Source organism: Cyprinodon tularosa, unplaced genomic scaffold, assembly GCF_016077235.1.
Source record: "Cyprinodon tularosa strain WSP-4 unplaced genomic scaffold, ASM1607723v1 ctg319, whole genome shotgun sequence".
NCBI lineage: Eukaryota > Metazoa > Chordata > Actinopteri > Cyprinodontiformes > Cyprinodontidae > Cyprinodon > Cyprinodon tularosa.
Window position 1 is genome coordinate 108,987 of NW_024039029.1, and position 20,404 is coordinate 129,390.

General features: G+C 42.3%; 1 protein-coding gene across 4 annotated transcripts; it reads left to right on the plus strand.

Annotated features, from left to right (window-relative positions):
* The first annotated feature begins 631 nt into the window (after positions 1-631).
* Positions 632-20,118, plus strand: pdpr (pyruvate dehydrogenase phosphatase regulatory subunit). 4 transcript variants are annotated; one of them, XM_038292883.1, is made up of 18 exons: positions 632-768; positions 2,021-2,294; positions 2,471-2,604; positions 3,857-3,938; positions 4,037-4,200; positions 4,281-4,402; positions 4,517-4,634; positions 9,203-9,352; positions 10,961-11,153; positions 11,306-11,430; positions 13,502-13,657; positions 13,919-14,052; positions 15,557-15,705; positions 15,785-15,897; positions 16,712-16,806; positions 16,882-16,971; positions 18,977-19,159; positions 19,277-20,118. In XM_038292883.1, the coding sequence occupies exons 2-18, from the start codon at positions 2,032-2,034 to the stop codon at positions 19,682-19,684; spliced, it is 2,679 nt and encodes an 892-aa protein (XP_038148811.1). In that variant the 5' UTR covers positions 632-768; positions 2,021-2,031; the 3' UTR covers positions 19,685-20,118. The 4 variants fall into 4 exon arrangements, with proteins under 4 accessions (XP_038148811.1, XP_038148813.1, XP_038148812.1 ...); XM_038292885.1 differs by having other exon boundaries at positions 639-757; XM_038292884.1 differs by having other exon boundaries at positions 644-768; positions 2,018-2,294.
* Positions 20,119-20,404: the final 286 nt, after the last annotated feature.

Genomic DNA, 20,404 nt, shown 5'->3' on the forward strand with positions numbered 1-20,404 from the left:
TGCTGGTAAGGTGGGAGATTTGTACAGGGTAAAAGGGATTCTGAATAAGGAAGGCTGCAAATGTAATTGCTGCAAATGGAGGATTCTTTGACAAAAGCAAAGTTTGATGTAAAAAAATCTTATTTCAAATACAAGTCATTATTTCTAACCTTGTCAATGTCTTGACTCTATTTTCTATTCAATTCACAACGTATGGTGATGAATAAGTGTGACTTTTCAGGAAAACACAAAATTGTTTGGGTGACCCCAAACTTTTGAACGGTAGTGTATATATCTCTTTTAATTAGGTTCTTTATTTATTCGTCTTTGTAATAATTACCTTATTTATTTATTGTCCATTTTAATCTTTAACTTTATTTATTTATTACTTATAGATTAAGTTGAAGATTATAAGGGACAATAAATAACTAAGGTAATTATTACAAAGGCGAATAATAAAGAGGCTAATTAAAAGAGATTCATACATTTATGTCTCACTGTATAATTTATTTTCTACCTACATTTATTAGTGTATTGTATTTTTGGGAGCAATTAATTGTACGCTTATTTATTTTTTGAGCATTTATTTATCCTCCACAGAGTCCTACCTCGCGTTCTCGTGAATTGAGAAACGGCTTTTATTTTGAAGTATCACACCGGAAGTAACGCTTCCAATCAAAGTGAACTTGATTTCTGAGGAGACTTTAACTCATATCAGTGCTCATTCTTTGTCTTCTGAGTTGTTCCACTACCACAACACCCGGATTTGGTTGATCGAGTGAGTTTAAGGTAGTATTGAACAGGTTATTATCTCACACACGGGTTTTCACTCCTTCAGTTGAGCTAGTGTATAAAGAAAGTAGTGAACGTTAGCTAACCTCTGCTAACAGCTACGCAGTGTAGCTCTATAACCCTGATGCTAACTTTGCCCAGCGTCTATAAATTGTCACAATGTCAGAGCGGTTTTCCTTTAGCTTAAAAAGCCGAAGCTTAATTCAGGTTGTTTGCCTCTAAGCTAATCTCTCCGAATAAATGCAAGGTTTTAAAAGTATGGTCAGCTAAAGCTAGCGCTCCGGCTAAAGGTGAGCTTCAGAGTTGTTTTGAATCATGTAACTCAGGGACTTTTCACCTTGCAGCTCCTCTAAGACTCCTGCTGCTCTTTAAAGGTGGACCATCAAGCTTTTAGTATGAAAACCTGTTAGTTGGAAAGATTATAACTGTGTAATACCTGGTACTGTTGTTTAATTAGCATCTAAGCTTTAAGAGGAAAATAAAGTCCAGTTATCCTCATCGCATTTGACCAAACCTTCCTAATTCAATTCAAATCAGTTTATTTCTATTGCACCAATTCACAACACCTGTAATCTTAAGGCACTTTACAGTTCACCAGATCATCCAGTCAGATTAATTCAAAGTTTTCTATCTAAGGAAAACCAGTTGATTGCGTGGACTCATTGACTCTTCAGCAATCCCTCACACTAAGCATGCTTGTAGCGACAGTGGAGAGGAAAAACTCCCGGTTAACAGGAAGAAACCTCCAGCAGAACCAGGCTCAGTGTGAGCGGCCATCTGCTGAGGCCGACTGGGGTTCAAGGAGACAGAAGCAGAGATACAAAAAGCAACTGTAAAAGACAGCCCCCTCCAGGAAACACACAGCCAAACAGACAAGCTCTGAGCCAGCTCCCATGTCAGCGGATGAAGAGAGCACATCCAGTTAATCACAGTCAGAGAAACAGGACTACACTGGAAAAACAGGCTGATCTCCAAAATCTATAAACAAAGGTGTTGATGGCAGCAGCATAGCTGATATTTCTCTCCAGGATGGAGTCACAGCCAACCAGAAACAGACCAGATGAAGCTACTATGAGAAAAAGCAGAGAGAGCAGAACGTTAGAGATTGAACTAACAGATTCTGTAGAGTGGGAGAATAGAGATAGAATAATGAAGAAGGGGTCCCTATGTCCTCCAGCAGTCTAAGCCTATAGCAGCATAACTATAGAGATAGCTCAGGTTAATGAGGTTCTTTGTTTGTGTGCAGCAGAAAACACAGCCATGTGCAGCTGTGTGCGGAGCTCCAGGGCAATGGCTCCTGCACTGCTTCCCAGGCTGCTGCTCCCTCAGACGGGGATCAGGCTGGCTGGCAGGGGGCTCTGGACCTCTCCCCAATGCCTGGCTGTCAGCGGGGACAACCAGCTCCCTCCTCTGCCGAGCCAGGCCCGGGTTGTGATCTGTGGAGGAGGAATTGTTGGGACGTCAGTGGCCTACCACCTGGCTAAACTGGGCTGGAAGGATGTAGTTCTGCTTGAGCAGGGCAGGTAAGAAAATAAACTTTTAATATTCTGGATTATTATTGTTAAGATTACACTTGGATGCTTTTAACTTCTGTTATTCCATTAGACTTGCTGTCTCCAAACTAATTCCCCTCTATAAATACAGATTGTTATACTAATTATTTGTTTTAATTTTGTTGTCTTTTTTGCGTCCCACCCAGGCTTGGTGCCGGAACAACTAGACTGTGTGCAGGCATTCTGAGCATGGCTAAACCTATTTCCATTGAGTCTCAGATGGCCAACTACTCCAGCAGCCTTTATCAGCAGCTAGAGGGGGAGACTGGTGTCAAAACAGGTTAGATTCTTTCATACCGTAAATCCTCTAATATAGGACGGGGCCTTTATTTCACTCAGGAGCATCTTGGTCCAGGCCATTTTTGGAATAGGACAGAATTAGAGGCAGACCTCTATTTCTATTTGATTAAAACAGACTACAAGTGGAATAAATAAAAACGAGATTTTGTGTCTCTTTGAACTATTAAATACTAGGTTCATTTATAGAAAAGGTTTACAGGCATTAAAGTACTTCGGCCCAAGGCCAGATTTCCGTCTCTTAGCGATTGCCTGTGGGTAAAAAAAAAAAAAACTCAAAAATAAATGGACGCTAAATTAAAAAAGAAAATCGAAATCCCTCCTGCATTTGTCAGCCAATGGGGGCAAAGGGGGGCTCTGAAACTAACAGTATTAGCCAATCAGAAGAAGAAGGGAGCGGGTCTAAGTAAAGCGTGTACCTCCTCCTCTCGTTTCTTGCCTCAAGTCGGCAGATTGATGCTATTTATTTGCCATTTATACATAATCCACCCGGAAAAGAACATCCTCCACTATCCCTTTAGTTTTTATCAACTAACTGAGACATTTAAGACATTTTTTTACACCTATCTTCCTTTTCTGTGTCTGAACTAGAATTTTAATCAGGTACTGGTAATTTAATGGATCAAGGACACTCATTAAGGAATGCAAAACCAATCTACAACAGTGTCACTTTGTCAGTAAAAAGAGTTCACCTTTAGATCACAGGTCAGTTGGGAAGTAAGAGAAAGTCATGAGAGATTCTGCTTCAAGTTTACGACATTGGAGAAAAACGGCACAAATATAGAGAAGGAGCTGTGAACAGAAGAGGCCAGATAGGTAATATTTGGCCTACAGGTGTAAAACCCCAAGAAAAACAGGGAAGTGATGGAGTCATGCTGCGGGGATGCTTTTGTTTACAAGCACAAAGAGGCTGCTTTAGCTACAAGTGTAACTGAACAGACAAGGTTTTTCTTATTCATTTGTTCGATCCAGTTGGGAATCTTTGGCAGGACTCAGATTTCTGTACCGCTGCTCTCCACCCAAACTGTCTAAGCTGGAACAGAATAGAATAGGCAGACGTTTTAGTGCTCTGATGAGAACAAATTTAAAGTATCAAAATGTTAAAATAAAAACGGCTTAAGGGGTGTGAAGACTTACCAGGTTCTGCATGTCCACATTATTGGTTGGGGTGCCTGATTTTGAGCTCTTGTGACTTAATGCTTGTCGTTTGGCTTTATTATTATTTTTTTTCTCAGGTTACGTGAAGACAGGTTCTTTGTGTTTGGCACAGAATCAAGATCGCTTCATTTCACTGAAACGTTTGGCAACTAGACTCAGGTAAGACAGTTGATTGAACTCCTTGGTGTCGACAGCTGCGGGGATTTTAGGGGTGTCATTATTAAAAAATAAAATAATAATGTATGATCTATTCACAGAGTGTTGGGGATCAGCTGTAATATCATTAAACCTAAAGAGATAGCTAAACTCCACCCTCTAGTTAATATTCATGACCTGGTGGGGGCGCTCCATCTCCCCGATGATGCTGTGGTGTCCTCTCCTGATGTCAACCACGCGCTGGCTGTAGCTGCTGCGCGACAAGGTAACCTCAGGTCGCCGATAGCTAAGACACCGATAGCATCTCTCTCCTTTCTTCACACCGTTTATTTCCCTCCCATCCAGGGGTTCAGATTCTGGAGCGCACCACGGTTCAGCAGGTGGTGGTGGAGAAGGGCCACGTCATGGCGGTGGAAACTGATCGCGGCTCCATTGAATGTGATTATTTTGTCAACTGTGCCGGCCAGGTAATGCTCGGATCTGTTATCCGAATGCTGACTCATCAGTGTCCCTGGTTCTGAACTTAACTGGGTCAGTCGTGTGTTTCACATGTGTCCTCTCTGCATGTGTCTCCTCCCTAGTGGGCCTATGAGCTGGGTCAGGCCAGCGAGGTGAAGGTGTCAGTCCCCCTCCACGGCTGCGAGCACTTCTACCTCCTCACCAAACCTCCACAGGAGCCACTTTCCCTCCACAATCCAGGTCTCACTAGCCAAAGACGCCATTTCACTCCTTTTTGCAGCAGTTTCTGATGCTTTTCCAAAATAAATCCCTGCCTCTACTTTTAATTAATATAATGCACAAATATGAGACGCTGATCTGATACAGAATTGGAGGATTCCTGCGGGTCCTTAAAAATCTTAAAAGGCATTGAATTCTTCAAAATAAAACTAAGGCCGTAATTGGTATTAAAATGTCTTAAATCAGTCTTTCATAGGTCTTCATTTTTAAAACATCATAAATAGGATCATTTTTATAACGATTTATTTTTGTCATCTAAATAAAACGTTAAAATTGAAAATTTTTTTATTAAAAAAATAATAACGGCTCACCATTATTGGTTCCGTCCCGATAGTGGAACCAATAAAAGCGTTGTTGCGGCCGGGAAATGTGGGAGATGCCCCATTAACTTTTTGTCTGGAAAATATGAGAAAGTGTAAATGTACCGTATTTTCACGACTATAAGGCGCACTTAAACGTCTTTTTTTTCCCTCAAAATGTGCGGTGCGCCCACCTCATTGAGGAGATGATGAAAGAGTGGCTGAGGGAGGTGAATGTAAGGAGACCAGGTGGGTTTTTTCCACTCATCACCATCGCTGTTAATATGTGACTCCATACGTGCCCATCTCACAGCTGATGTGAAAAACATGGGGAAACAAATTAACGCTGTGCTCACTGTTCAACCGCTCGACATCGGTGTGAACCGGACCCAGCAGGTGCAGCAGAAGCAGCGAGTTTACATGCAAAGTCAATGGTTGACGCGCGTATAGGTGCAGCAAAAGGTCCTGCAGGGCGTTTTGAGCAGCAGGAGCGTTTAAGCATCTGCCAACGTGCTGCTCGAGATGGAAAAATTGAAGTTTTGCTGCTGGACGCGCCGCATCAACCAATCAGAGAAGCTGATCTGGGAGCTGACAGCGAGACAGACAGCGCTCTGATGACATATGATATTAACGCAAATGAAACGGGCTGGATGGATGAGGAGATGATGAAATCGTGGCTGAGGCAGGTGTAAGTGAGGAGAACAGGTGTTTTTTTCCACGCATCACCATCGCTGTTAATCTGTGACTCCATGCGTGCCCATCTCATAGCTGATGAGAAAAACATGGTGAATCAAATGGATGCTGTGCTCACCGTTATCTCGGGGGTCTGACAAAGGAACTTCAACCGCTCGACATCGGTGTGAAGCGGCCGTTCAAAGTAAGGCTGCGAGCGGCGTGGGAGCGATGGATGACAGACGGAGACCACAGTTTCAGGATAAGTGGAAGGCAGCGCCGGGCAAGTTACGCCACCGTTAGCAGATGGATTGTAGATGCTTGGACTAACGTGTCTGCTGGCTCTGTTGTTCAAGCTTTTGCAAAAGCAGGCATTATTTCTGAGGAGCCGCCCGGCACGGAAAGTGACTCTGACAGCGAAGAAGGGGAAACTGGCATGTCTGATTTAGCGCAGCTGTTTAATTCAGAAACAGGGGAGGATGACTTTGATGGGTTTGATTAATACTTTGTAATAAATACATGAATAAAGCACAATCATACTCAGTTTTGCTCCCGCTCTATTTTTCTACCTGAAAGCTTAATTCAACAGCAGCCTCTGGGCGGGTCTCCTCCTCTTCACCGCGGTGGCTGGCAGGTGTTTTTTCATCTAAATAATCTAAATCTTGCAGCTATATTTGCTGTGATCAGTGGGAATAAAGTAGTTTTAATATGTTTTTAAGTGAGAAAGTCCACCTGAAAACTTCATAATTGCAGTCAGTTCATCCAGATTATCTATTTCTGTCGGAGGCACTCAGACCCCCACATACCAGCGGTGCGCTGACAGCAGAAATCCCTTCATCAGCAGCCTCTAGGCCGGGTAGCCTCCAGGTTCACCGCGGTGGCTGGCAGGTGTTTTTCATCTAAATAATTTTAGCTGCAGGCACCAGGATACCGGTAATAAAAGCGAACAAATTCCGTCGGCAGGTTTCAGGATTTTAAGTTAATTTAGGAGTGATCACAGCGCTGTGTCATCTGCGATGTGTCTGCCTCACGGCCAGCACCCAGGTTTGATTAATAGTTTGTAATAAATACATGAATAAAGCACAGTCATACTCAGTTTTGCCCCCGCTGTATTTTTAAATACGCAGTAGAGCTATTTAAAGGTAGTAGAGGACATGTACCTGTATATAAAAAACGCGCCCTATAGTCCGGTGCGCCTTATGTGTGTGTTAAATACAGAAATGGGACACATAACTGAGACTGCGCCTTTTAGTACGGTGCGCCTTATGGTCGTGAAAATACGGTAACGAAAATTGGCTCCAGCCAAGAGTTTTCTCCATGGCTAAAACCAGGGAACATACATGAGGCACAGTGGATTTTGTGCAAGAAGTCATTCAAGCTCGGAACGATGGGAATTAAGGCAGTGGAGTCGCGCATGCGAAGCGCGAAACACAAAGCGTCAAAATGGAGTTACCGAGAAACAGCCGGTATTTCTCGGTTTTGGTCCACCCTTGCCTCACCTTATCACCAAATCAAACATACTAAGAAAACAATACAAAGAAAAATAGCTGCAAAAAACACTTAGCACTGGTTATGTTGTGGCTTTAAAACTGATTTGTTTTGTTCCCTGCTAAAACAAAGTTTGTGAATTCAGTTAAATAATTGTTCAAATATATCTGTCATTTGTTTCTTTTTAGCTTTCTTCCTGTATGGGAAGCTTTTCAAAATTTTAAACATTAGTGCAGTGGTTTATATTATATTAAACCTTTGGGTTAAGTTGTCACAAGCAGGTTTTTCTTGTGTTTCTTGTGAATTTGGTCTTAAATTTTTATTTCAAGTGGCATTAAAAAGTTTTGAATTTAACTTGCCTTATGCTGTAGGAACCCTGAATAGAGTTAAAACGCCCTGAGAAATGGGCTGGCGACGGGAAGCAGGTGATTTTCATTTTCACGGTTTCTAACCAGGGACCTTCCAGGTGGAAACACAGAAATGTGCTGTCAGGTCGCTCTTAAAGGTGTGGCGTCTGTTACAGCAGGAAGTAGACTCAAATGTCACCACTTAAAGTATAAGTGATGTTTTTTAAAAATTAAAGCTATTCTGTTTTTATACATTCTCATGGGAACATCAAAGTTTGCATCGTTCACATAGCAACACTTTGATGCCAAAACACTATGATGCCAAAGCAACACGAAGCATAGATATGATAATAATATGGTATCGCTTTCAATATAGAATAAAATCTTAAATTGAGGACTGATAGAAACGGGCCCCATTCATAAGGACAGATCTATTTAATCTATTTCTATAATAAACTAAAATTACATTTAAAAATCTCTTGGAAAGCAGAAAGGTTTCCCCCTTTTTTGACCCTCCATCTTTGATTCAATAAATATAGCTGGTTTATTTCCACACAGTCGCATATTTGTTTACAAGATGGAATTTGTTCAGTTAACACATTTAACCTGTTTTCAATAACAAGCCTAATCTTCACTTTATATAGGAAAGGTGATTTTGTGAAAGCCATTTTGTACCATGATGGCCTCCGTGTTGGTGGAGGGGGAGAAGTGGTGCGAGAGAGGTCATGTCTCTGCATTCTGACCATTAGATGTCGCTGAAAAGTACACACTGTAGCTTTAAAGTGCCAATAATATCATTCCATTCTATTAGTAATTTCTGATGGCCTAAATAGGTTTACATGGGCACAGAATCTGTCGCCATCCTCCACTATTATACCAATGCCTCCTTTGTCCACAGATTATCAATTTGCACCTCACTTTCAGATGTACTAAAAAGATGCAAAGACTTTAGATCTGGAAAATCGCTTTGCATGTGGCAAATTATTACATTTTCATATCCTCCACCCATGAATTTGCACTTTTTACTTCATTAGAATGTTTTTTTGTATATGGATAAACGCACACACGCAAATAAAAAAAAAAAAAGAGTGCTGACAGTGTCTGCTAAATTACAAATGCAAATCATTTAGCACGTTCTTCGAAGATCCACTCTGCGTATAAAAGACATGTTTGCAACTGTTTTAAGACGTGTAGACCTAAAGTTCAAGCCCTTTGTTGAATTGGTGAAGGCGTGAGTCGACATAAAGCAGGCTTCACCAGGAAGGCTGATTGCTTTACAGGGAAGTACCTGCTTTCTATTTTAGCCTTTTTTATTGAAAATACTGTATTTGGAAATGCCGATAGCCTTTTAGAGGCCACCAGGTTACTAATAAGGTTATATCTTCAAGGAAGTACATAAAGATGCTGCTGTAGTATGCTCATTGCCAGTTTAAGATACTAAAGACTGATCCTAATTCAGCACTGAGAGAGAACAGTTTGGGCGATTAGAAAACCTGAGGTTGGAAACCTTAAATCTACTTGATTGTGTGTTCTTTTGGTTTCCTGAGCAAGACACTTAACCCCACTCTGCTCCCCGGGCGCCGCACAATGGCAGCCCAGTGCTCCCCAAGGGAATGGGTTAAATGCAAAGAGTTCATTTCATTGCTTTGTACTTGTGACAGTGGAATGACGATAAAGTTGAACTCTATTCGTTAAGTATGACTCGTGGGTTGAATTTTTCTAGTTATAATCGATATGGATGGGAGGATGTACGCACGGCCATGGCAAGGAGGCCTTTTGTCTGGAGGCTTCGAGAAGAACCCTAAACCCATCTTCACCGAGGGCCGCAACCAGCTGGAGATCCAGAACATGCAGGAGGACTGGGATCACTTTGGTAAGGAGAGACTGCCTTTCTCTGCTACTTTATCACATGCCTTATTTATATAATGTGTCTAGGAGTGGAGGTAGGTGTGTGGGGGTGGGGGGTAATGCAGGTAACAGTCAGCAGCCTGGCAGCGGACCCTCCAGTTCCAACCTGATTTAAAACATTTATAAATTACCGCATGTTGTCCGATAGCAGTGTCTAACTTCATTCGTGCTGCTTCTCCTGTTAATACGGTAAAGCCCTCCTGTGCGTCCGGCATCAGGCTCAACCTGCTGCTGTGAAGCAGGATTCTCCACCATGAACAGAATCAAAAACAAATATGGATCCAGGCTCAAAATGAGCTCCTTGATATGTGCTTTAGAATGGCTTTGTCTTCATTCAAACCCAGGTTTAAAGCCTAAAGCCCACTGCTCAAATTAAGACAGAACAAAGACAAAAAAAAAAAAAAAAAAAGGTCAGTTCAGGTGTTTGATGAAATATGGGAATCAGGAAAATGTCTATCAACCAACCTGACTGATTGTTGTTCTCTACTTAAAAAAACACTTTAGATTTTAAAATGCAAAAAAAATTTCTATTTTTTTTTATTTTTATTTAAAAGGTCAATATATAACATTTTATTCAATTCAGTTTATTTCTATAGCGCCGATTCACAACAGCTGTCATCTTAAGGCACTTTACAGTTCAGCAGATCATCCAGTCAGATTGATTTAAAGTTTTAAATTTAAGCAAAACCAGCTGATTGCATCGACTCATTGACTGAAAGACAATCCCTCACACTAAGCATGCTTGTAGCGACAGTGGAGAGGAAAAACTCCCTGTCATCTGCCGAGGTTGACTGGGGTTTAAGGAGACAGAAGCAGAGATACAAAAGGTAACTGTGAACCAGCTCCACAGGCGGCCCCGTCCAGGAAACACTCAGCCAGGCAGACGAGCTCCGAGCCAGCTCCCATGTCAGAGGATGAAGAGAGCACATCCTGCCAGTCACAGTCAGAGAAACAGGACTACACTGAAAAACAGGCCAAGCTCCAACATCTATAAACAAAGTTGTTGATGGAAGCAGCACAGTTGATATTTCTCTCCAAACAGGAACAGACGACATGGAGGCATAAAAAACCTAATTTTATTTCAGTGTTAAATTCTGTTTAAAGTAACAGATTATTATTAAAATTGTCACCGGACCTTTACTGGTTGGTGATCTATTTTATTCGGACCCCGCTGATTTTTAATTGGTTACCCCTGCTCTAGACTCATCAACATTAATAAAAGATGTCTGTATTTACTTTTAATGTAATGTGTTTTTAGCAAAACACCTTCAATCTGCACCATTTTAGAAGTTCTGCGGATTTATTGTTTTTTTTTTATCTGTATAGTTGTGATGAAAATCTTGTAGTCTTTTATATCATGCTGCACTCTTAATAGAAAAGTTCAAAACTGGAGGTGGGTCTGTCCGCTGGAAAGGCTTTTTACAGGTTGAGGTTATTTATGTTCAAAAAAAGGTGACAATCTGGAACATTTGGAGAGGGAATTATCTGGATCCAGACGTGCAGGAAAGGTGGCTTTAAAGGAGTCCTCTCTGCTGGCTGTAATGTGTTTCCGTATGTGTTTTTTTTTTTTCAGAGCCGATGCTCAGCGCTCTGCTGAGGAGGATGCCGAACCTGGAGTCAGCAGAGATCCATCAGTTGGTCAACTGTCCGGAGTCCTTCACACCCGACATGCGCTGTCTGATGGGGGAAACGCCTGGTGTTTCTGGTTACTACGTGCTGGCAGGGATGAACTCCTCGGGTCTGGCCTTCGCCGGAGGAGCTGGGAAGTAAGCAGAAAATCTACAATAACTCGGTTCACCAGAGAAAGCCTTGCACTGAATGTGAAAGAAGAGTTTAGAATGCGCTGTGAGGTTGACGCTCTGATCGATGGTTGAGTGAAGCTTAAACAGCCTCCTCCTGCCGTGTGCTCTCCATGCAGGTACCTGGCAGAGTGGATGACCTACGGCTACCCCACCGCCAACGTCTGGCCTCTGGACATCAAGCGCTTTGGAAACCTGCAGAGCAGCAGAACCTTCCTGCGACACAGAGTGATGGAAGTCATGCGTGAGTAATGACACTAAGGATTTCTTTCTAATAAAGGTCAGAGCCTCAACAGGTCATTCATTTAACCCCACTTTCTGCTTCAGTTTGTGAGTTTATAGACAATGAGATGGAACTGATGTATTGATATATTCTAGTATTTTCTAGTTCTGGGTTTTAATCCTGCCATCATTTCACCTTCAATTCTCTCCCTTGCAGTTTTTGTTCATTGCTCATTCTTTATTAATAGTCTGACGGCTGGATGCTCTAAATCTGATAATTTGATCAGATTTAGGAGAGAATCGACATGGAAGCTGAATGTTTTACAGTGAATTAGCTGTTCTCTGCTTTTGATTTCAGCCTCTTTTGTTGAAAATACTGGATTTTGAAATGCCGATAGCCTTTTTGAAGCCACCAGGTTACTGTAAGGCTTGCATTTGATGCTACGTTCACACCTAAAGCAGCAGGAGCAGCAAAAACATGCGTGCTGCTTCATTTTTGATGGTTGTACAAGTTTGGTTCTGACGCGCTCTAGCCGCACGGTCAAAAAGTAGGTCTGATGTGCGTTGGGTAGGGTTGTCAAAAGTATCGATACTCAAAAAAGTATCGATACTGAAACGTTGTATCCTGATACAATACTCATTTTCAAAAGTATCGATACAGTGCTAGCACCAGTGGCACCTAAACAGTCATTCATCTAAAGTGCAGAATAGAGGAAAATGCACTTTCTGAACACTGTATGATTGAATAATTCTGTGCACTTTTCAGTTTCAGACTAATTTTTTGTAACAGGTGCAGCTGCTGAGAATTATTTTTTGTTTCTTAACCGGTTTGGCTAGTGTCATTGCTATGTGTGCAAAGCATAGCCAAGTAAGGAAAACTTAATTTTAATTTTGTACGTTTTTTTTATCAAGCTTGCTTAATACTGTGCACAGCAAACAACCTCAAAATATTGTTCTTATTGTTTATTGTATTTATTTATTGTATTTTAATTATTTTTCAAAATATTTCTGTTGAAATTTGGAGTTTTTATTCTTGTGGTATCGAAAATGGTACCGAGTATCGAATATTTTCCTTAGTATCGGTATCGAGTTTAAAAGTTGAGTATCGTGACAACCCTAGCGTTGGGCGGAGCTACCCTATCCTTTCTTTGCCTGTAACAATGGCAGCTATATTTGCTGTGATCAGTGGGTAAAAAGTAGTTAGATTCTTTTTTGAAGTGAGAAAGTCCACCTGAAAACATCTTCAGTGCAGTCAGTTCATCCAGATTACCGTCCTGCCTTTAAATATTATTTCTCTGTGGGAGCCGCTCAGACCCCCGTACACCGGCGGTGCGCTGTCAGTAGGAATCCCATTCAACAGCAGCCTCTGACCCGGTCACCTCCTCGCGGTTTGCCGCAGCGGCTGGAAGGTGTTTTTGTATGCAATCCAAAATGCAGCCACCAGAATAATTTAAGTGAACATGTTTTTCCGTCAGATTTCGGTGTTTTAAGTTAATTTAGCACTTAGAGCATCGCGTGCGTCAGATGCTCCGAAACTCATGCCCTGCTGCTCCTGCTGCTCTAGACGCGATGCGGGACCTTTGCTGCGCCGTGATGCACGTTAACCATTGACTTTGCATGTAAACTAGCTGCTCTGATGCTTTAGGTGTGAACGTAGCATTAGAGGGAATGCATAAAGGGGCTGCTATAGTATGCTCACTGCCATTTTAAGATGCTAAAGGGTGATCCTAATTGAAGCACTGAGAGAGAACAGTATGAGCGATTAGAAAACCTGAGTTTGGAAACCTTAAATCTAATTGAATGTGTTGTTTTAAGTCAAGGTTGGTTAGAGGGGGAGTGGCGGCCCAGTGCTTAGGGCATAGAGCTTGGAATCCACAGGTTATGCGTTCAAGCCCCACTCCCACAGCCTGCCACTATGGGTACTAACGATATGTTAATAGTTTAGTTTGTGAATATTCTACAAAACTGGTCGAATAATAAGTTTAGAACTCTGGAAAAACCTTAAATATTCATACAGAACTTTCTCTCTATGCCCCGGTGCTTTATCTTTTTGTTAACTTGTGCTTTACTGCGGTTTGTTTGTCTCCATTTAGCGCTGCTGTATGAGCTGAAGGTTCCTCGCTGGGACTTCCAGACCGGCCGGCAGCTGAGGACGAGTCCCCTCTATGACCGCTTGGACACCCAAGGGGCGCGCTGGATGGAAAAACATGGCTTTGAAAGACCCAAATACTTTGTTCCACCAGGAAAAGGTGCAAACACTACTCAGCATCAACATTAAACCTTCAGGAGTCACTGTAAGGTTCAGGTCCAAGGACGCTCCTGAGGGAAGCAACAGGAAGTCAATAGTTTGACTTCTGAGAATTTTTCTGCATTAATTGACTCTTATAAGCTCTACCAAGAAAAGGATTTTATGGAAACCTTTCGTTTATTTAACATCACAGCTTTAAACAACAAGAGTTTGAGTTTATAAAGTACAGTTTATCTTTGCTTTTTGTTTGTTTTTCTGGTAGATCTGCTTTCCCTGGATCAGAGTAAGACCTTTTATAAGCCAGACTGGTTCGATATTGTTGGAGCAGAAGTGAAATGCTGCAAAGAGGCCGTCTGTGTCATCGACATGTCCTCCTTCACCAAGTTCGAGCTCACTGTGAGTCTCAGCAGCTTTTATAGTTGCCCACAGATCAGTTAGAGGAAAAAGAAGAGTCTCTTTTCTATTCGCAGCTCCTGATTGTTTAACAGTTTTTAAACATCATCTTTATTGTCATTGCACTGATCTGCATCCCAGTAAAACACTACAAGGGGCAGCTGGTCTCTAATATAACAACCTAACAAGGTCAGGTTTCTGATTTGTTCAGCTATGTTACTGTTAATCTTTACTTAATCATAACAAAACACCCACACACCTGCCTCTTCTGATGCCACATAAAGCAATTTATTAGAATGTTTTCTCATCTTATTGCTTGTTTTTAATTAACCTCCTCCTTCAAAGCTGCTTCTATTCTCTACGGCTAAAGTTAAATATTTAATAGAACACTGCATGATTTCCAGGGAAATTTGGCCCCAATCAAACTCATAAAGTTGATCTGTGAACAGAACCGAGAGCAACTGATATCACCAGATTTAATTTTCAATCCCTTTGACCAATCAGGTCAGTGTGTTTATGTGAAGTTATAAAGAGTCCCAGGACATTGTTTTCTACAGAGCTACTGTTTTAATAACATAATACAAGACAGAAAATCATTTTAGGCCGGCAGCTGTTCCCAGAATGCACCTGTAGGGAAGCCTGCACCATCCTGGCAGAAACACGAGATGATGGTCCGTTCGTGTAAAGCAGGGGTCTGCAACATTTACAATCCAAAGAGTCCAGCAAAGTAGAAGTCATTTAGAGCCGCATAAATTATGTAACCTGTTAACAAAACACAACATTTTTTATACCTGCAATAGGAAATCTGTTTCCATTTTTTTTTTTTCACCTTTTAGAATAATGAAAATATGAAAATCTGTATAAAGGTAAAGCAGGAATTTTCTTCTGTAGGATATTATTTGATGTAAAAACTTTAAAAAACTAAAACAGAATTAGCATATTAATGTCAAGAAAAAAAAAAAGATTTAAACACATGTTTGGATCATTTAGTTTAATTCTGTTCTAAAAATGTAAATATTCTTTAAAAACCCACTAACGTTTCTAAGACTAATATATTATTATACATTTGTTTATTTTTAATATTACTTTTAGTTACTGTTAAGGGCCCTTGTAGGGGGTCCAAAGAACCCCTTCCGGCTCCGGAGCTGCAGGTTGCAGACCCCTGGGCTGATAAAAGATGAGATGGCATGCTGTTGGTGATGTCAAATCATATTATTAATTAAAGATAAGCCAGTAGGATTAATGATGTTAAAATAAGCCCATGTAACAAAACCAGAAACAGATTTGGAGCTTTTAAAGTCTGATCATCATCGTTTGGTTCAGTCTGACCATCCACAGCAGCATCCATCTCATGTTACAGCTCAAATGCTTCAGCATCAGATCTGTCTAAAAGCACCACTAGTGTTTGCTAACTGGTCGGTTTAATACCTAAATCCTTTGGTGGAAGGATTTAGGTTTTCCTGGGAGAACTGATGCTATAACCTCTCCTTCCGTCCTGCCGTCTCAGTCTACAGGGGAGCAGGCTTTGGAGCTGCTGCAGTATCTGTGTGCCAACGACCTGGACGTCCCCGTCGGACACATTGTCCACACCGGCATGCTGAATGAGAGAGGAGGCTATGAGAACGACTGCAGCGTGGTGCGCATCAGCAAGAACAGGTTGGAGCTGGTTAAGGAAGGAGGGACGCTGCAGACATGTGGTCAAGTAGATTTTAAAATAAGTGTTTTTTTTCTTCAGTTTCTTCATCATCTCTCCGACTGACCAGCAGGTCCACTGCTGGTCTTGGATAAAGAAGCACATGCCCAATGACCCACACCTCCACCTAGAGGATGTGAGCTGGAAGTACACTGGTGAGCAGAGGCTGGATGGACAGCTTTCCCCTTAGCCTCTAATGCTACGTTCACACTTAAAGCAGCAGAAGCAGCTAGTTAACATGCAAAGTGAATGGTTGGTGCCCATCTTGGCACAGCAAAAGGTCCCGCAGCGCGTCTGAGCATCTAACGCACGCAATGTACTTCAAAAGCAGCAGCTGCTGCAGTTGGAAAAGTTAAACTTTTGATGCTCGACGCGCCACATCAACCAATCAGAGGAGCTGATCTGGAGCCAGCAGGGAGACGGACACAGTTCTGCTCCTGCAGATCACTGTAATCACTCCTCTGAAACAGTTTATTAATGCCTAGAGTTTAATGTTTATTAAAGCACCTGCTGGTAAAATATGTTAAATTTTATAATTCTGGTGCCTGCAGTTTGGAGTATGTACGTAAAAAATGCCTTCCAGGCGAAGAGGCGACCGGGCCAGAGGCTGCTGTTGCTCAAACTCCCTCCCGTGTACGAAACAATCTTTGGAACCATAAACATAATCTGGAGGAACTGACTGCACTGATGTAGTTTTCAGGTGGACTTTTTCACTTAAAATTATGTTAAAACTACTTTTTACCCACTGATCACAGCAAATATAGCTGCCATTGTTACAAGCAAAGAGAGGATAGAGTAGCTCCGCCCAACGTGCATCAGACCCACTTCTCTATCACGCCGCGTGTCAAAACTAGACTTGTACAAGCATCAAAAATGAAGCAGCAGGCTGGTTTTTGCCGCTCTTGCTGCTTTAGAACATAGCATTAAAGACCTTATCTAATGATTGACTTGCTTCTCTTTTACACCTAGCTTTGAATCTGATTGGTCCACGAGCGATGGATGTCCTGGCTGAGCTCTCCTACGTCTCCATGACACCAGAGCACTTCCCCTCCATGTTCTGTAAGGTGAGGAAGAGGAGCTGACTGGATTTGTTTTGGGCTTCGTTCTCGCCCTCATGTTTGCTCTGTTTGTGTTTGCAGGAAATGAGTGTGGGCTATGCCAACGGGATCAGAGTGATGAGCATGACTCATACCGGAGAACCAGGTTTCATGCTCTACATCCCTATAGAGGTGCAAACATGACAGGATGTTTAACAGGAGAAATGTTCCACTTTTAGTGACGAAGTTGAATCATTTACCTTTTCTCTGTACAATGATTTTCACTATAAGTAACTGGAAAAGAGTTTTAACAACCGAAAAATTCACAATCTGAATTAATATCTGGATTTTCTATAATCCACATCACAATCAGGCTCATTTTATAAATTCCTTCCTTTAACCTGCATTTTATGCACATTCACCAGTTTTTTTTATGTTGTTTTTAGGTTTGAAAATACCACCTCAGCTACTTGTCATTATTGCTAAAATAGCTCAAAGTTGGTGTCATTTGACTCAGTATTTCCCTTATTAAAGGGTCCAAGTCCATTGGATTATGATAGAATAAGGCTATAGTCTCCAAGTGACCGTTCTGATACGGTTTAGTCTATTTTGAGCCTAAACAGAATCCCAGGACCCGGTGTAATGAGTTGACATAAACAGACATGGCGCCATCTACTGGCAGCTGCACTGAACTACTAGAAAGTCACAGGGTAGCCTTTGATGCAGCTAGTGAGTGAGTCACTGGATTGCTGATTGATTTCAATTCATTCAATTTATGTTTCGCCAATTCACAACACATATCATCTCAAGGCACTTCACAGTTCACCAGATCATACAGTCAGATTGATTTAAAGTTTCTATCTAAGAAAAACCAGTTGATTGCATCGACTCATTGATTCGAAGGCAATCCCTCACACTAAGCATGCTTGTAGTGACAGTGGAGAGGAAAAACTCCCTTTTAACAGGAAGAAACCTCCAGCAGAACCAGACTCAGTGTGAGCGGCCATCTGCTGAGGCCGACTGGGGTTCAAGGAGACAGAAGAAGAGATGGAAAAAGCAATTGTAAAAGGCGGCCCCGTCCAGGAAACACACAGCCAGGCAGACGAGCTCCGAGCCAGCTCCCATGTCGGAGGATGAAGAGAGCACATCCAGCCAGTCACAGTCAGAGAAACAGGACTACACTGAAAAACAGGCCGATCTCCAACATCTATAAACAAAGCCAAACAGGAACAGATGAGACGAAGCTACTATGAGAAAAAGCAGAGACAGCAAAGATCTAACTAACAGATTCTGCAGAGTGGGAGAATAGAAATAGAATGAAGCAGAATGATGAAAAGGGGCCCACATGTCCTCTAGAAGTCTAATTGATTGCCCAAAAATAGTGAAGGCTAACGTGTTTATCAACATTGCCACTTCCTGAGCTTTTAGTGTTCTCCAATGATCAGACTGCTTGATCTTGGACTTTTTTTTTTTTTTTTTTCGCCCCCAACTATGCTGGAAGTTTCATACTTCCTCACCTCCTTTGTTTCGGCTTGTTGACCAATTGCATGCCAGTGCAGTGATCATATTATGTTTTTATGGTTTATATTCACCGAAAGGCTTTATTTACCAACAAACAGAGCCAAAACAAAGTTTAAAGGACAAAACTTTATACCAACAGAACGCTGTTATTTGTCATTAGAAGGTTGTATGACTAGAGGGACTTGCAGGCTTATAAATGAATACACAAAAAGTAAAATAATGACTGTGTACCTTTAAAGTATCTTTTATTTTGCGGGGCCCTTTTGATGTAAAGTGTATAGACAGTGTTACTGGTGTCCATCCTCTTCCACTTCATTGTTTGCTGCTTCTTTGGCTTGTTTTCTAAATTTCCTGTCAATGAGCTGAAAACTGCGATCAAGCTGAGTGTTCCAACCAAGGATCTTAAACTCGCATTAAACTAGTTATGGAAGCTTCTACAGACTGACCTACACTTATGCATTGTCCATAAATCTGGTTCTGAGGCCGGAAATAAAGGAGATGTAGGACCACCTACCTTGTTAGATTGGTTTGATATCCTCATAAAAGCAGTAGGATAGCTTTATGTCAGCTTCTGTTTGACATATCAACTTCGTATGATGCTTTATAGTAAAGATTTAGAGTTTAAAAATGTTTAGAGGCCTAGCGGCTGATGTTGGTGTATTCATCTTTCCTTCAGTACGCGCTGCACGTGTACAATGAGGTGATGTCAGTGGGGCAGAAGTATGGCATCCGTAATGCAGGGTACTACGCACTGAGGAGCCTTCGCATCGAGAAATTCTTCGCCTTCTGGGGTCAGGACCTCGACACCTTCACCACACCGCTAGAGTGCGGACGAGAGTTCAGGGTCAAGTTCGACAAGGTCAGTTTGGTCGCAGCCTTTATCTGCTCTCCGACCAACAGGTTTAGAGAAAACCCCCAAACTTCCTGATTGTTTTCCCGTCTGATCTTTGCTCCTGTTTGCGTTTCTCATCTGTAGGACACTAACTTCCTTGGCCGCGAGGCGTTGCTCCAGCAGCGTCAGGAGGGAGTGTTCCGCCGGTTCGTAATGCTCGTCCTGGAAGACCACGACACAGAGCTGGACCTGTGGCCGTGGTGGGGCGAGCCTGTTTACCGCAGCGGTCAGCTGGCCGGAACAACCACCAGCAGCGCCTACAGCTACACTCTGGAGCGCCACGTCTGCCTGGGCTTTGTGTCTCCGCCCCCAGGCCCAGAGGGCCTCCCCACGCCCATCACCCCCGACTTCATCAACCGTGGCGATTACGAGGTAGACATAGCGGGACAGCGCTACCCAGCCAAAGCAAAGCTCTACCCCTTCAGCTCCCTCTTCGCCCAACAGAAACGGCGCAAGGAGGACATGGAGCTCAGCAACTTCCAGGGAAAGTGAGGCAGCGGTGGGATCAGCTTTCCTCTGACACTCCTTAGATCACATCCACTCCAGATCCCACCCAGTGCCAATGTCTGCTCCATTTCCGCCACCATACGATGGCCTGGCTGTACAAGCACTCCCCGTTAATCCTCTAATATTTAAATTTCATGTTTCATCCTCTGCTTTTAAAGTGCAATATTTAAGAACCTATTGCTTGAATTCTCATAATAATAAAACCCAGTTTGTTTTTCCCACCCTGTGCAGATCCTGACTGCAGTGCTGCTGCAGTCATTTGCCTTTCTCAAGGCAAGATCAACACTAGCTGTTGCAGACTATATTCACTGACCTTTAACCTGTCCTGAAGGAGTTTATATACCGACAGCTTCACTGCTGCACATTCTGAAGGAAGCTCAGTGCAATTTCAAAGTTTTACTAGCTGTAAATCTGCTGCTGCTGATAAGCGCCGATTCAGATCCTTTATATTCTCAGCCTTAAAACGCTTTTATGTCTAACATATTTTCTGTAAAAGGGATGCTGAGGGTCTGCAGACCGGTCCGCCCGCTGCGCCTCGCCTCATCCTGCTGCAAACACTTCCTGAAACTCCAAATCAGGACAGCTTCTTCCTTCGCTGTCGTTATCCGCCGAGAGCTGCTGTAGTGTTTTTAAATGTGTGCTCCGATGGTGAAAAACATTTGTTCTCCATTTTGTTTGGTTCTCTTGAAACTTTGATGCACTTTG